The sequence below is a fragment of the Haliaeetus leucocephalus genome, unplaced genomic scaffold (assembly GCF_000737465.1).
Source record: "Haliaeetus leucocephalus isolate CR32 unplaced genomic scaffold, Haliaeetus_leucocephalus-4.0 Scaffold207, whole genome shotgun sequence".
NCBI classification, from domain to species: Eukaryota; Metazoa; Chordata; class Aves; order Accipitriformes; family Accipitridae; genus Haliaeetus; species Haliaeetus leucocephalus.
The window spans coordinates 660,213-677,909 of record NW_010972643.1 but is presented as its reverse complement, the minus strand read 5'-3'; the positions used below and the strand labels follow the sequence as shown (position 1 = coordinate 677,909).

Here is a 17,697-nt window from a genome sequence, read left to right as displayed (position 1 = left end):
ATATATGCGGTTTCTTCTGTAGTAGGATCTCTCCTGGGTGTCATTTATGACAAATGAAAAGGCTTCATCAAGCTGGGAATCTTGGTGTTGGAGAAGTTAATTTACTGTTTAGTTAGTGTTATTTTAGTATGTTTATAGTGTGAGCTATAAGCAGAGCTAAGGCATCTGAAGCCTTTAAAGCTGTATTTGGCTTAGTGTTGCAGTTTTTATCTTTAATATTCATCTTCTCCCCTTTGGCTTATCTTCTAAAATAAAATCAGGTTGCGTGACTTAGAAGGTATTAATAAATCTCTGAAGTATTACAAAGATACTTACAATTCTTTGGACACTTGGATTCAACAAGTGGAAGATGCTCAGCGAAAGATTCAAGAAATCCATCCGGAAAATAGCAAAGCATTGGCTAAACAGCTGAACCAACATAAGGTATGAAAGGGATCTTATTGTAGGAAAGCACTGCTGTAATGACCAAAGAATTAAAACATCAGTTTAACCCAGTATTGTCAGTCTTATTTCTTGATAGGAGGTGCTTATATCCCTCAGCCCTTACTGTAAAATTCCAAGTCATCACCAGTTTTTATGGTTTTATGTTTATAATGCAGCTAACATCATGAATATATCACTCACTATTGCCATTTTATAGACCACATTGTTTTGGTCCTTAAATGTGCAAGAAGAGCAGAACCTTAGAGGGTGCCTAGAATTCTGGACTCTCCTTATTGCGTCATTTTTTATTCAGTACTGCTCTTGGTATTTATGGACATAGAAATATTTTCATGGAAGCAGAGCTACACTCAACAACTGTCTCCTGCAAGAAAGAAATGCAGCTTAAATAAGAGACAAAATAACAAATTATATGCATGAAATGGTATATTCCTGATTTTGTTTTAAGTTCGCTCACTGGCAATTAAACGTGGCAGATTTTTTTCACTGCTTCTTACTCTAAGCCTGACAAAGCCCAGGACATAGGCTTGAGCAAATAATTACTTGTGCACACATGGCAATGAGCGTATTATGTAACTTTCGTGATGTTAGATAAAGTAGAATTGCTAATAATAATAGTAATAAAAATAACTTTTTAAGATGAAAATGTAGATACATATTTTACAGATGCTGGTTTCTGAGATTGAAATGAAACAAGGCAAAATAGATGAATGCCAGAAGTATTCAGAACAATACTCAGCTGCTGTGAAGGTAATAAATAACGTTATACTTAGAATTCTTTTTTTTGTGTGTGTGTCAGTATCATGTGGAATGCCAGTCATTTTGTGTATTTTCTCTTTTTACAGGACTATGAGTTGCAGACTATGACCTACAGAGCTATGGTTGACTCCCAACAAAAATCTCCAGTGAAACGCCGAAGAATGCAAAGCTCATCAGACTTCATTATTCAAGAGGTAAATGGATTTCTTATGACAGGAAAACATGATTTTTTGAGTCTTTGCTTAAAACAGAGTAAACACAAGAATGGGATTTAGGATTTATTAATGATTAAATAGTGTAACCCAAGCAAGATTATTTTTTTCTCTATAGATATTATGTGATAAATATTCTGTTGGTCACTATGCAGTATTTAGATAAAGAAACACTATATTGCTGTTGATAAGCAAAAGTCCCCCAAATTATAAAAAGCTATATGAAAAATGTACCTCAGTAAAACTGTTTAGAACTACCTCTGGGTTAGATCTTGTTCACAGTAAACAGGGGGAGCTTTCATCTTTGCTATGGTAAAACTTACCAGATCTGAACACTGACAGATTCCAAGGCAAATCAGCCTCATTTGGGTGGGAAAGATAAGTCTATCTCCCTGCTAACTGTTAGAGAGGAATAGTGACCAGTGCTGCTTGTCCCTCTTATAACCTGTTCTTACAGGGGGGAAGAATCAAGTGACTGTGAAGTCAAAACATTGTCTTCTGTTTCTTCTCCTTATGGATCTCCTCATAGATCCTTAGGATTTATTTGTGAAAGTGCACCCTGTTGATGGCATTCAACTTGGGAATCAAAATTAGGACTTTGGATTCCAAAATCAGATTTTAGAATCGAAATCAGGATAAGTTCTAGAGTAGTGTTTATCACCTCTTTGAAGGTTAATGGAAGTGTTTCCCTCTATCTCCCCCACCCCACCTTTGTTTTTCTGCAGTTCATGGATTTACGGACTCGTTATACTGCCTTAGTGACCTTGATGACCCAATACATTAAGTTTGCAGGTGACTCTTTGAAAAGACTGGAGGAGGAAGAGGTAGGTCATCCACTGGCAGCCAGCCAAGCGAAAAGAACAGCTAGGCAAACAAAGAGCAATATACCTGTTGGAATTATTCACAAAGTTAGCAGCAGATATGAAAGACTAGAATTCCTTATATACTGGGCTTCATATAGAAATGTAGGAGTGTTAAATTACACCAGTATCATTCAGATAAGCAAAATCCTATACTATCCATACATTTTACCAGTTCTTCCAGCTAGAAGGATGATATGATTCACTAAATTCTGATGGAGATATAGTTACATACAGTACATTTTAATACTTTAATATTTTAGGGCTTGATCTTTTGGATAAATGCAGACATTAAAATGAGGGCAAACTTAGTGTGCACACACTGTTGATATTCTATGTAGGCCTTAATATTCCACAATATGCATTCTGGTCCACTTAACATATAAGGGAGTTCTTTAAACAGGGAGATGCATTGCCCTCTTAATTAACTTCTTAAGTTTCTTTAGCATGTTTAGATTTTCTTTTTCCTTCTACCTTTCTACTGTATTGATTCCTTGGGGTCAAACAGCATTTTATTTATGCTTAGTGTTTAAACAAGAGTAGGTTATTGAAATTGAGCAGACAAATTACTCAAAATACATGCTTGCTGCAGAATCAACCTTCCAAATAATTGAGAAAAAAGTACTTTTAAATTCTTCACTGTCTTTTGAAATCTTTCTCTCTGGAAGAGATTATATAGTCATTCTTTATGGACTACAGTGTTTTAGTATAATCTATACAGTGCATATCTCTAAAATAATGCCCATATTAAATGCAGTCCTATATAAACTACATGAAATTGGAGAATACTCTCATAAGGTATAAATTTTAATGTTTATTACAGAAAACCAGAGTTCTTAAATGCATGTCTGGTGCTGGCTTTGTCTTTATTGGCTTTTCTTGCTATTGATTACGTCTGGACAAACTGTAATACTAACAGCATGTATCTTTGTGCATCATGAAGTGGTGGAGCATACTGATGGAAATACATAATATTTGTTGTTGATAAGTATCCATTATAACTGAGGATTTAGTATGATTAATAATGCTAATGGTATCAAGGATAAAAAGTGAAACAAAGAACAAGAATTGAAACAAGGATCAAGAAACCTGTGAATGCCAATAGGCTTCACATTCTTCAAGAGCAAATGGAATCTTTAAAACTCTTTGGAGTTTCAGTCTGCTCTGAATCTCCAGGACTGCTTCTTTGGAAATCAAGCACCCCCCATCTTCCGTCCTCCTCCACCTTCCAGCAGCCTTCTAAATCTGTTAGCTTATATGAAGATAACCTAAGTAGATTTCCAGTCTCAAAGTGATTTGATGGTTTTTTTCTTTGTAATGAGGGTAGCAAATCAGAAAATGAATAATCCTTTTCAAAGGAGAAATGATAATTTTTTTTCTTCTGGGATCAGACCTCTGAAGTCTGTGATTGTTCAAAGATTTTCTTCCATGCCAATCTTTCTTCCTAACTCTCAGTAATAGCATTAAGAATGCACAGAATAAGGGAAAAAACCAGATGCTTTCCATGATATCTCAGTTTAATCCATGTGCTGTCATGCTCAGAGCTTACCAGAAGAGAGTGAACTCCAGCAACCTGTGAAGTCAGATGAAGTCTCTCAACGTTTGGGATGTAATGAAGCTGTTGAATTCAGAGAGGAAAACACACCTAATGAAACCATGATGGATGTGGAATATTTGCAAAAAGATAACTCTTCCAGTAAACCTAAACACACAGAAAATAAATTGGAAACAGACAGAAGAAAATTAGATGTAGCCATATATGATAAAATCAAAACTGATAGAATATTAAAGCAATTTTTGAATTTCAGTGCCCAAGAAAGTAGTGTTAGTGGCAACAGAGAAAATAAGCTACATACAGAGCAAGAGAATTTAATGGGTTTTGGTAATCAAAGTAAAGAAGAAGAAAATGGTAGAAAAGATTGTTTTGTTTCAGCTGAGATCTGTGTGAGTGTGAATAAGGATCCTGGTGAAATGTTAAATGAGCAAATTGTTAATGGAGAGAGACAGAAAACAGAGGCAGTATCAAAGAAGTTGCCTGAAGTGGAAGTGTTACACAAAACCACAGGAAAAAAATTTTCAAGAAAGGCAGGGGGTGATGTTTCAACAGAGGAAGAATATGAGATGCAATCACAAACTAATTTTGAGCTAACAATGAAGAAAGATGAAGTTACTCCAAAAACTGGAAGGCATGCCCTGGATATCAGCCTTTACAAGCAACCAAGAACCCATTTTGAATGTCAGTGTAAAGAACATTGCTTTACAGAAACTAATAGCCATAATAATTTAAAATCTGAGGACAGGCAGTTTCAAGTGTGTGGCGAAAAAGGCGACTCTCTTTCAGGTGTAAGGGATGCAATACCTTTAGAGAAAGTTGCATCCTCTTCCAGAGAGCTGGCAGAACACAATGGACGTGAAAAAACAAAGTTAAATGTGCAATCTGTGAGCAATCCAGGTGTTTCTGCTGTTGTTGAAAGGGATACAACCAAACTGCACAGAGCATCTCTGGATAAAAGTTACTTCATAGCAGAAAACATAATCATAGAAAAATCAAATTTAAATCCAAATGAAGCCAAGAGTACAATGCGAGAAATTTTGGCTGTTTCTTCAGGAAATATTTCAGAGAATCAGTATGCAGCAAAAGTCTCTGAATCTTATCCATTAGATTTTGAAGTGTCACCAGTGCAGAGTGATCCAAGTTTAGGTACAGAATTGTTAGGAAATGCTGCTGATTTAAATGCAAATACAGCCCTCTCAGAAATTATTTATGGAGGAGAGGATTATGTTCCATTATCAGAACATCAATTAGCAAAAAAGCTTCTGAGTCACGATGAGAAAGTAAGTGAGAAGAAAATATCACAGGGTAAAATGTATGGTTTGGACAACATAAATATAAGTGGGGAGAAGCAGAGTGGAGAAGACAAGTTCGAACAGGGTCAGAAATGTAAAGATTTATTGCTAGTTGCAGAAATGGACAGTAGAGATAAGGGTCATAGCACAAAGGTACCTGGAAAAAACACTGAACTCCAGAAAACATTCTGTGAAAAAACAGGGAAAAAAGCCTCACTTGAAAAAAAGGAAAAGCAAAATAAAAGAGGCGATGATAATGAACAGAGAAGGAGCACAACTGTTATTAAGGTACCACAGTTTTTATGCAATGCAAGTGAAACAGTTAATTTAAAAATGATTCTAAACCAATCTAAATCAACATTTGAATCTCAAAATATGTCAAGTGATTTAAAGTTGATTGAACATAATTTAAACAATGAATATGCTAATGATATATTAATTACTGTTCATTTTGAGATTTAAGTTCTTATAAATTTATTTTTATGTTTATTTTCTATTACTATTTAATTGCCATCCTTTTCTCCACCCAGCTGATGCTCAGCCATGTTGATAAGAAATAACGAAAGTTAACAAGATACAGTTTGTGACTGTATCTTGTTTTTAAGTTCGCCTTTTTCAAGCATAATACATTAGATTCTGTGTCTATTAGAGCATAAAAGGAGATCAGATAAGAAACCAATTAAAATGTTTTGTAGCCATTGGAGTCTGGTCAGAATTGTGACACAGGGAAGTATGGAGAGGAACTGAAGAAGCTGCCTTTGCATTAGCCTTTTAGGAAATAAGTTTAATGTATCATATGAAAAATTAGGTAAATCTGGTAAATTTGAACTAAATCAACATTTTGTGTATTTGAAAATGTTGCTATAATTACCCTTTTTGCCATGTTTGTATGATCATAGAAATACAGGTGTGTTTTTACCTTGTGTTAGCTCACAATTGGTAACTAACACTACAGCAGTGCTAATGAAGACAAGGTATGTATGGTTTTAACCATATTATTACTGGTGAATACACATCTTGCTTGTAAGAGTTTCCCTTGATCTGCCAACATACAAAGACTACTAGCCAACTGGTTTTCACTAGGATTTTCCTAATAACCATGTTTATACTTCTAACTGTGTCTACACTGCAGAGCAGCTGTGCTCTTGCCAGTTCCCCAGCTGAGCCAGTGGGGAGGCATTGGGACTGTGGAGCATAGAGGTACTGGGGCTTAGATACGTCTCGTTCTGGAGCTGATGCATCTTAGCTCTAGCTCTAGGTACTGTTTCTTTTCCTGGACGGGATTTCCAAACTTGTCTTGTGTTGTTTTTGCTCGCACGCATAAAATTCTTCTTCCAATTCCTACTGAACTAATCCAGAAATGGTAGGCCACTTTCTCCTTGGGAATTCTTTCACATAGTGTTTGGCTCACTGTTTGCTCTACCTGTTTGTTTGGAGAAAAAGCATATGCAAGCTGTTGTTTGATGCTGGTTACTGCTAAGAGACATCTGTCTGAAGTGAGAGGCTTCAGGACTTCTTCGCTTTGTGGATGTCTTTATGAAGGGTTTCATATTTGGCTAATGGTAACTTCCTGAAGCCTTCAAGAGAAGGTGATGGTGGTGGGAACTGCTCGTCCTACCTTCTGGGCATACCATGTATATATGAGTAAGTATTTTCCATTCTGCTTTTCAAAGAACCTAATGTGTTTCATATGCTGTATTACAAAAAGTATATTCCAACTAATCTTATTCCTTTACAGATTTTAAAGAATAAAGAAGCATCAGCACGTGAGGCATATTCAGATCTAATGGCACAGCAAAACAGCACAATAGATGAGAACAGAAAACTCATGGGAAAGGTAAAAACACTTGAGGAGATGTTGGAGGATATGAAGAAACAAAAATTCCAAGTGGAACAGGAGCTCCCTAAAGTGAGGGAAGCTGCAGAAAAAGAGTGGAAGAAGCAGCAAAAGGACATGGAAGAGATTTGTCTTCAGAAGACCAAGGCTGAGCAAGAAGCAAAGCAGTGTCGTATAGCTCTAGAGAGCACTGAGAAAGAGAAAGCAGATGCAGAGCAGGAGTTGGAGTGTGTAAAGCAGCTCATTTTTCAGGCAGAGACTCAAAGAAGTATACTGGAAGAAAACCTCCGTGCTTTTCGAAATCAAATAGAAGAAAGCACTTTTACCAGAAGAAATCTTGAAGAGCATCTAAGAAGAAAAGATACTAATCTTCATGATTTAGAGCAACAAAAAAAAAACTTAATGCAGGAACTGAAGAAAAAAACAGAAGCAGAGGAGAAACTTATGAAACTGATAAAGCAAATGGAACAAGGTCTTGAATTTAAAGGGAACCTATCAGAAATAAAGCTGCAAGAAAGAGAGAAAGCTGAAGCCAGAAGGAAGGTAGTTGAAGGCAGGTACCCTGTAACTAGAGAAACTTCCCTGCCAACTTTCAGAGCTGGGCAAGGCAGCCAGTGTAGGACTGATTCTGAAATTACAAGTTTCCAGAAGAAACAAGAAGCCAAAAAAGTAGAAGAGCTGAAACAGAAGATAGATGAGCTAACCCTTGCTAACAAAAAAGCTGATAAAACTATTAAAGACCTGAAATATGAACTGAATGAAATTGAGCTTCAAAAATCATCAACAGAAGAAAAGTCTTGTTTATTAAAAGAGAAACTAGATAAAGTCAATAGTGAACTTAAATGCCTAAAAATTAAGTTGGAGGAAAAAGACCAAGTAGAGCAGGGATATTTGCAACAGTTGAAAGAACTGGACAAGCAGCTGCATAGAACCACAGGTAAAGCTGAAGAGATGATGCAAGAAACTATAGATCTTAAGAAAATTAAGATGAACTATCAGGAGGAGCTGAAATCTGTTCAGCAAGAAAAGACACAGCTAAAAAGAGAGGTAGAGGAGTTAAGTAGATCACAGACAAAAACTGAAATCACTATCAAACATTTAAATTCACAAATCAGTTCTCTTCAAAAAGAGAAGCTGGCAGCTGAACACAGAACACAGATGTGCAAAGGAGAAGCAAATAGTCTTCAAGACCAATATAAGAAAATTCAAGAACAGTTGCTTCAAAAAACAAAAGTAGAGAAAGAAAACCAGCAGGAAATTCAGATTCTGAAGAATGAATTAGCCAAAAGTAATCAGGTGTCAGAAGCATTGAAACGAAAGATAGAGGACCTTAATAAATGGAATACTGAAACAAAGCTAGCGATGAAGCAAATTCAGTCTGAATCGGAGAAGATTACTCTGGAAAAACAAAGTATTCAGAGGAAAAATGATGCATTAAAAGCCCTAGCAGATGGTTTCAAAGAGCAACTGCGCACAACAAATGAACAATTGCACAAGCAGACAATAATTGAGCAAGAATTCATATGTAAAATCAAAAGCCTAGAAGTTGATCTAGCACAAACAAAAGACTTAGCTAGTGAATATAAACAAAAATGTGATAAACAAAGTGCTTCCACCCTAGCCATTGACCAGGAGGTTAAAAATCTAAATGCCCAAATGAATACTTTAACTATGGAAAAGAGAGTGAGTGAGCAGAAGGTGCAACTACAACAAGCTCATATACAAGAACTAAGTAGTAAATTAAAAAAATTACAGGATGAACTCCATCAGAAGACTCTGGATGAACAAATGGCACGGAAGAAGATGATTCTGTTTCAGGAAGAATCCATTAAGTTTAAACACTCCGCAGAGGAATTTAGGAAAAAAGTTGAAAAATTACTGGAATCCCATAGCATCACAGAAAAGGACATTTCTGGCATAAAACTAGAATGTGTTGCTCTTCAGCAGGAAAAGCATATGGCTGAGGAAAATATCATGTTTTACAAGATACAAATGGAAGATCTGCAAGAAAGGCTTAAACAGTGTCATGAACAACTACAGCAAGCGAAGCAGGCTGAAATGGACTATCACCAGAAGTGCGGGAAACTTGAAGAAGAATTGGAAGTGCAGAAGCACATGGTTGAGAGCTTGAAACAGAAAATGGACCTGCAGGTCAGGGAGAGTGAACACAGGTTTCTTTTGTTTCAGAATGAAGTTCAGCAAAACAATAAACTCCAAGATTCTGGATTTAAATTGAGCTGTGAGAGAAGAGGGAATGATTTCAATTACCTGAGAGACACTGCAACTAGAGAATTTGAACAGCTTCCTCCACATGCAAAACCTAGCTCACCTTTGTTAAGGCAGAAACAGGAGAGATTAGGTTTTAAATCTGATCAAATAGAAGGAAATACATTGTACGTGAGTGCTGATGATATGATACCGAGAGAGGTGCAGTTCCAGATGTCAAGAATAAACCAATCACTGGAAGAAGATTCAAGGCCACAATCTTTTACAGAGTTTGTTTCTCAAACAAGTACGCAGTTCCAGATAACTTTTGACAAAGCAAACCAGATCTCTGGAACATCTGAAAGGGACAAATTGAGAAACAGGAACCTACACAGTTCCAGACAAACTATTAGACATGGAGAAGACACGAAACATGAATTAGGAGTGGTAAAACTGCAACCCTTGGAGGTACACACTACGTTTTGTGAGGGTTTGCCTTCCTAGTGCTGGTTTTTACTACTCTGTTTGTTTGTTCGTTTGTTTGTTTTTAGTTATATGTTATCACTATTCTGTATTCTCTCTAACGTTTCTTATGTTCTTACCTTGGTGAAGGGAACCCCTTCATTCTTACATGACAAAAAAAGCTTTTCATTAGGCCTTTGTAGCAGGTTTGTTAATATCTAAGAAACGCATTATTTTAAAAGTTTGTTGGAAATGGGAATTCACATACACCATTGTATCATTGTTGGTCAAAATAAGCTTTGATTAATGGCACTAAGTTCATACAGTAACAAACAACAGTTATTGTTGCTTAGTCTAGTCCTATTCCTGTTATTGAATACATGTTTGAAATGGCAAATGTGCTTTAAAATTCTACTTACCTATATTTCTCTGCTCTCCAATGCTAGTAGTAGTTCTCCTTCCTGACTTACATTCAAGTTCTCCCTTATGTTGCTCTGGTGGTGGATTTAGGATTGAATTATGTACAGCATAGTTCTGCAGATGTATTTCTCACTGTGTCAAAAAATTCCTATTTACAGATAGTGAAGAACAAGCACTATGACACGCACGTTGAAGTCACAACATTAAACCAAGAAAATGACAAGACTTTTGGTAATGAAGAGAGAATGTTTGAGGGATACAAAACATCCAAAGGGTTTAGGAAAGAAGACTTTGCAAAGAGGAGCTCTTTCTTAGGCGAAGAGATTTTGAAAACTGTTGATGATGAAACTCAGTTGGAATATTTTACAGAGGAATATGATGATATTAAATTTCAAGGTCTCCGACATGATGTAACTGCCAGACAGTTGACCGAAGTTAAACTTTTAGACAGGCTTACAGTTGAACAGCTCTGTTCAGGGCAGAAAACTATTGATGAGGTTCAGAAAAGTCTTGAAAAATTTTTAACTAAATCTACAGCTATAGCTGGGCTGTACCTTGAATCCAGCAAGGAGATTCTCTCTTTTGCTTTAGCAGCAAAGAGAAGAATCATAGGAAAAGCATTGGCATTAGCATTTTTAGAGGCCCAAGCAGCTACCGGTTTTATCATTGATCCCACAACAGGTCAGAAATTCTCTGTTGATGATTCGGTTGTTAGAGGGCTTGCAGATTATGAGTTCAAGAGTAGACTGCTTGAGGCAGAGCAAGCTGTTTTGGGCTATTGCTGTTCTGGGAAAGTGTTCTCTGTGTATCAGGCTATGGAAGCTCGACTCTTAGAAAGACAAAAAGGTAAAAATATCCTTGAGGCTCAAATTGCAAGTGGGGGAGTCATTGATCCCGTGCGGAGTGTTCGTGTACCTCCAGAAGTCGCCGTGCAGCTTGGCTTGCTTAATAACACAATTTTAAAATTTTTGCATGAACCTTCTAGTAATGCAAAATGTTTTCACAATCCAAATAACAGGAAAGCTATGTACTATTGTGATTTGCTGAAAATGTGTTTGTTCAGTGTAAGCAGTAAATGCTTTCTCCTTCCAGTTGGTGAAAGGAAAATAAGCAGCCCATCAGTAGAGAAAAGTCACAGAATTTCTGTAGTAGATGTCGAAACAGGAGCTGAAATGACTTCATATGAAGCTTATCAAAAAAATTGTGTTGATAAAGCTACATATCTTGAGCTTTCAGAACAGGAATTTGATTGGAAGGAGTCTACGTGTTTTGACTCTGATGGGAATTCTTCTCTTTTGCTTACAGATCTTAAAACCGGTATACAGTTTAATATTGAGGAGACCTTGAATCAGGGTAGAATTGACAGAGCATTAGTCAATAAATATAAGGAGGGTTTAATCACAGCTAATGAGTTTGGTGATATTTTAGTTAGCAGTTCGCAGCCAAATAAAGATTTAAACAGTCCTGTTGCAGGGTTCTGGCTTTGTGAAACCAATGAAAGAATTCCAGTCTTAAAAGCCTCACGCAAAAACTTGGTAGATAGAGTTACTGCCCTCCGATGTCTCGAAGCGCAGGTTAGTACAGGAGGCATAATTGATCCATTTACTGGGGCAAAGTACAGTGTTTCAGAAGCTTTGCAAAGGGAGTTAATCGATGATGCTTGTGCCAAGCAAATCCAGCAGTATGAACTGATCTTTACTGGGATCATTCACCCTATAAGGAACACAGTTATGTCAGTTGTTGAAGCTATGCATTTAAATGCTATAGACAAAGAAATGGGCATGCGCTGCCTGGAGTATCAGTACTTGACTGGTGGGTTGATAGATCCAAAGTCTCATTCCAGATTAACAATGGAAGATGCAATTAAGAATGGTATTATTGATGCTGTCACAGCTATGAAGGTGAAAGATGAAAAACTGTATGGTAAAGTTTTAATGTGCCCCAGAACAAAGAAGAAGTTAACCTACAAAGAAGCTTTAGAGAGAGCTGTTTTTGATTGCCACACGGGGCTGCGATTGTTAGAATCAGCTCAACCCCTGAAAACGGGAATTTCCAGTCTTTACTATAGTTCATAATGGAACAAAGATACTAGTACTCATTTTGGCGCCTGCTTTAAAACCCATTCAAGTCAAGGAAAAGTTCTATGATGGCCTTTATGGAAAATCACAAATGGTGTTTTCTAACATAATCATGAGTTGCTGTAAAACTAATTAGTACAAACTACTAATTAGTGTAAACCACTAAAACTAGAATTAGGTATCACTTGTTACAAAGTTGAAATTTATAGATAAACTCAGGCAGATTCATAATTTCAGAATGTAGACTGTGTTCAGTTTTTACCTGAAGGCCTTGTCTGACATTATCTACATGTAGGTAGTGTAAATCAGAAGTTATGCTGAGGTTGATGAAATTAACATTAGTGCAAAATGGGTAGATTTAGGTGAGACAAGAATCAGATTCTTATTTTAAAAATTGAAAGGGATTGCCCATTTTGCATGTAACCTGATACTTAATTTAATATTACAAATCAGTTTGCAGATACCATTACAAAAGTGGCAATAAAGTATATAAGGGTTAAATCTGCAGTCCAGTAAACATATGCATAAGCAAATTTTCCTCACACTAGTATTTCATTAATTTTAAGGGGCTACTCACATCATGAAGTTACATATCCTAAGTTTTTGTCTCATTTCAGGTAACTTTTTTTTTTTTTTTAGAATTGTTTTCATGCTCTAATAGGCAAATGAATTACAATTACATGTCAAATTAAACAAAATTCCACTGAAATAAAATGTCTTCAGTTTTACTTGTGATACATGGAAGGGCTTAGGCATGTTTTCCAAGTACTGATAGATTTGAAACTACTAACGAGATTTACTACTATAAAAAGAAATATATTCTCCTGTGCAGGAAAAGATGAAATGTCTCAGTATTTTATTTTTATTGTTCTTATTTCTGTAGACATAAAAGCAATGTACTCTTCCTAATTGTAATTTAATAATCCATGTGCATAGATTGCAAAATACTGATATCCTATGCTGGCTGTACATATCCACAGCTGAGGGTAATGCAAAGGCAGCAATTCAAAGGTACATTATATGCAAATGTTGTTTAGATTTTATCTGCTGAGTAATGGCTGGGAAGCTATGCTTTTTCTTAATATCAGTCATTTTATAATGAATGTACATGTGTATTAATAAGCACCATAATCATAATTGCAAATCATTTGAGGAATTATTTTGTTAATTTCTATTATTATGTGGCATTTTTGTTCCAACATCAAAGTGTCAGAGTAATGCATGTGCTGATAAATAAAATGAAATCACTTTATGTTTATGTGATAATACTGCCATTGTGGTAGAATTGTGTTTCTATGAACATTAATGTTAAATATTGCAACAATTTACATTTACATGTTTTTTGCAATTCACGGTGCTCATCAGAAGTCAGTGGAAGAAGAAAAGAAGGAATATGTTGAGAAAGCTGGGGATTTACTGAAATGGGTGTCAAACCTCAGCAAGACACTCAGCAAAGAAGAAGGAGAACAGGCTGAAAAGACAGATTTGCCTAAGCAGCAGGTACACAGATGTTTGGCAAAATACCACTTCGTCTTTTTAGCTTTCGGTGCTGATTAAAATGACAAAATATTCCATAAATACTTTTTTTTCCTCCAAGTCACCATCCACATTTTACTGAAGATGTAATTTCACGTTTGATTGCGAGTGGAGGGTTGGGTAAATGAACATCAATGTTTAGGGACACAAACATGTTACTCAGGAAGAAGTACAAGCTGCTTTTTACAGGCCTGGCGCGTGACGTATTCTGACACTGCAAAATGTCAGTTTAGAGAAACTGGACCCTGCAAACCATAACTCAGCCTTTGTAGAGGGACAGTGCATCCTGGCAGGATGGCACTTCGTAGGTCTGCCCCCTTGTCCTGAAATAGGTCAGTGAATAAGTCTGGTAACTTCTACCCTGGCACCAGGAAGGAGAGAGTTGGTAGAAGGGGCCCTGAGGCCTCAGTTTATTTGCTTTTTAAAAGATATTTTGAGGGATCCTCTTATGAGACAGTCAAAACTGCTGTCTTGGGGACTACAGCAGGTGTTGACTGAGCCCTCTATTATCACATTAGTCCACAGGCTGCTGGAGTGGCCCATCTTGCCGCCTTTGTATTTAACAGGTACGTTGTCATTGTGTACAGACCATAAATTTCCATCTGTGAAGTTTCCTATCATTTCTAACAGCTCCTCTGCTGGGCTTGTCCCATAAAATAGTTTAGTGACACCTGAAAAAGATTTCAGGAGGTGAAGGGTCTACCTGCACACTGAGCAGCAGAGAGATGGAGCAGTATCTTTTCCATATCCCTCAGTACAGGGCTGGGTGTATGGTCATGCAAACATGATTTTGGCCCTCCTGGCAGCCTGTTCCTACGTTTTTTATTTTGGTCATGCATGCTGGTGCCACATAGAGCCACTGGAGCAGTGTGTGCCTAAATCAAGCGTGCTGTCAGGCAGGTCAGCAGTCCTGCAGTCCTGATGGCCACTGGTCCCAGCGCGCTGCTTGTTCATAGAGGACCAGTGCTAGTTTTGTTACTGAGTTTGTCCCTATATCAACAGGAGGAAGTAAGCTTGTATTGATTTGAGCATACTGATTGGTAAATCACTAATAGTTAGGATCAGGATTTGCAAAAACAGTCAGCATTGGTCTTTTTCTGCCGTTATTAATGATACCAGTGCAAACCTTTGTCAGCGTTGAGCCAGCACTCAACTCCTTAGACCATCTCAGCTTACCACAGCAGCTATGGGTGGCATCTTCCCCATCCAGCCTGAGCCCTCAGCAAGTAACCTGCGAGTTAGCCACCTCGGCTTCCTCCAGCCTGTGGGAGATGGACGTTTGCCGAGGGTGTTTCCTTCCCTCGTGAAATGGCCCGGCGAGGTAGCATCACCTTCCAGAGGTGCCTGATTGTGTGTCTCCACTGACTAGCACAGGTGCCTTGATAAGTGTTGTAGAAACATATAGACTAGTGATTTGGTAGCTAATGTTAGCTGAAATACATTTCACAGAGTGGTTTGGGGTGCTGTGGGGTGTAGCAGTGGAGCGGGTGGAGAAGCAGGTGCCGGTAGTGCCGGGGCACACGCAGCAACCGCAGCGATGCCCGTTCCCTGAGCAAAGTGGAGCTCGTGACCCCGTCTGGTACCTCAGCCCGCTTACTTTGCCTTCTTGTGTAGTGCACACAGCACTTGCTGTCTTGATTTCTGTCCAGGCAGCACAAAGTGGTGGGATTGTGGCTGGCTGGCGGTAATTGCAAAGGGAGGCTCCGTTCAAGACCACGCTCAGGCCCTTTGACGTGATGCACGTAGGGGCAGAAATGGTCGTGTCCGGACCCAGGTGAATGCAAAGCCCGAGCACCTTGCTAGAGTTCTCTTTGCACTGACACTGAACGTATCTTGGGCTTGCTAATGAAGTCCTAGACTCCCCTTTGATACTTAAGCCTTTATTTATCCAAAATAAGTGCATTTCTTTGAAGAGACTGCAGACAATTTCTCAGAAAAGTTAAAAGATTAAATTCTCACAAATTCCTCTTCCAGAACAAGTGCTTTAGTGGGGATCACAGAAATGATAGCAGGGAGAATATTAATAAGTAATTCATTTTTTCCAAGTGTCTGATACTGCATATTTCTCTGTCACTGAATTTCATGAAGGTTTGTGGCCTTCTGGTAAGTTTGTTAAATTATTTTCTCTCATGTTGGTGAGCAGCTTCTTGCAATGACTATTGTACACATATCTTTATAAAGCTGCTTTAAACTGTGCCAACTATAATAAGTGGTTTTAAATGATTGGTTAATTTTAAAACAACATTTTAAAATAAATTCTCTTTGTCTCACACAATAGTTTTCTAATACAAACAGCTTATTTATCCAAATGACAGCACAATGACTTATCCATATATAAATGATAAATGATACAATTCCATAGTATATAATATCACTCTAAGAATAGCCGGTATTTAAAGAAAAAAAAATCAAGTTTTTATACTATTGAGTTTAGTCCCAGATGGAAATACTATGTTTGTTTGTATTTCTTCATATATGTATGTGCATAGTTAAGTCTTGAACACAGGTTATTTATTTTTCAGATTTCCCTGGATGAAATGTCAACCAAGAAAGAACAAATAGCTGAAGCTCTGCAGACTACTCAGTCATTTTTAGCTAAGCACAGTGACAAGTATGCCATTTTTAAATTTTTAAATAATGTAAATTAATTGAATCAGTACATACTGTTTGCTTAAAAAGAAATTATATCCTCATCTTACAGTTCCAGTCATATTTCACATACAAATATGTCAGTTTTTTTCTTTAAATTTATAAGTTTATGTTCCCATTTGGGGAAGCTTTACGCAGTTTTGTTTATTTCAAGAATTTGGCTAGGTTTATATGCCTCTGGTCAGCTTAAAAAACATTAGACAGTAATTTTCATTTGAAGTCAATTAACAAATTAGGACTAAATTAGTGCTTGAACTATGTGTCACAAGTTTGTTTCATCTGTGTCTGAAATCAGGCTGTTTAAGATATTAAATTACTGAGATATCTCATAACTCCTTGCTAGCTATGTCACCTGTCTTGATTGATAATCAGTAGGCAAAGGCATATGCAAATGTTAAATGCTTTAGTGATAATTCAACATAAATTCTAGATGACTGTAGCTTCTTTTCCTGAATGACTACAAGCAGATTGTACCTTTCTTGAACATCCTTGTAATGAGGCTATATTTTTTTCAGACTACTTTTACCAATTCCCCCCCACTTTTTTTTAGTAAGGGTAAGCAGATCACTCCCTGCAGGTTACAGATTACTCAAAGATATCTCCTTCTTCTGTTTTTCTCTTTTTTTTTTTCTTAATAGAATGACAGATGAAGAGAGAAATGAAATGGAAAAGCAAGTCAGATCCCTTCAGGAGAGCTACAGTTTGTTATCCAATGAAGCTTTGAAGCAGCTACAGGAAGCACAGTATCTGGGTGATGAAAAGATGGAAGAAAAGGTAACAAGATTGAAACGTACATTTCAGTCTCTTGAGATTTACTGCATGGTTTTGGAACCACACATGATCAGTAAAGGAAGATGCTGCAATTAATAGCGTGTAAAGGAATTTGAGATATAATTGACTGAAGGTTTTGTGTATTTATTATGGAACTCTGTGTGTGACCTTACCTGCACATATGAATGTGCTGCTCATCAGGGTTTTTTGTGAAGAGTCTTAATAATGTGTGCCTTGCATGAAGAAAGATAAACAAATCATTCATCTCTTAACTCGTCTCTTAAAAGCCATTCTTTGACTGCTAGATAAGTCTGTGTTTCTGCTGCAAAAATGACACCATAAAATAACATGTTAATCTCTCCCATATATCACTCAGAAATGTCCTAGAACAGATCTACTTGCAGTTTTTCTTAAAATTTATCTGGATGTGAAAATGGGAGCACATAACGTGATTAGCTCTGAGACACTACAAATGCATTTGTTAATGGATCTTAAATATGGAATTCTCAAAAATTTCATTGCAAATGAGTGTTCTCATGTACATGTAGAGGCAGTGTCTGTGCAATTAGTTGAAATAATGTTGCCAAACTGACTTCATGCTTTCCATGCAAACTAAATGC

General features: G+C 37.1%; 1 protein-coding gene across 4 annotated transcripts in view; it reads left to right on the top strand.

Annotated features, from left to right (window-relative positions):
• The window catches only part of DST (dystonin), a 306,520-nt gene that overhangs the window by 173,615 nt on the left and 115,208 nt on the right, over window positions 1-17,697 (top strand). For 3 of the 4 annotated variants that reach the window (XM_010566374.1, XM_010566375.1, XM_010566376.1), the window contains 7 exons: window positions 261-423; window positions 1,108-1,191; window positions 1,287-1,394; window positions 2,138-2,236; window positions 13,487-13,621; window positions 16,180-16,268; window positions 16,945-17,080. In XM_010566374.1, coding sequence (XP_010564676.1) covers window positions 261-423; window positions 1,108-1,191; window positions 1,287-1,394; window positions 2,138-2,236; window positions 13,487-13,621; window positions 16,180-16,268; window positions 16,945-17,080 — 814 coding nt within the window. Of the gene's footprint in view, window positions 1-260; window positions 424-1,107; window positions 1,192-1,286; window positions 1,395-2,137; window positions 2,237-6,857; window positions 9,630-10,201; window positions 12,119-13,486; window positions 13,622-16,179; window positions 16,269-16,944; window positions 17,081-17,697 lie in introns of those variants that run through there. The other variant, XM_010566377.1, reaches the window with a different exon arrangement.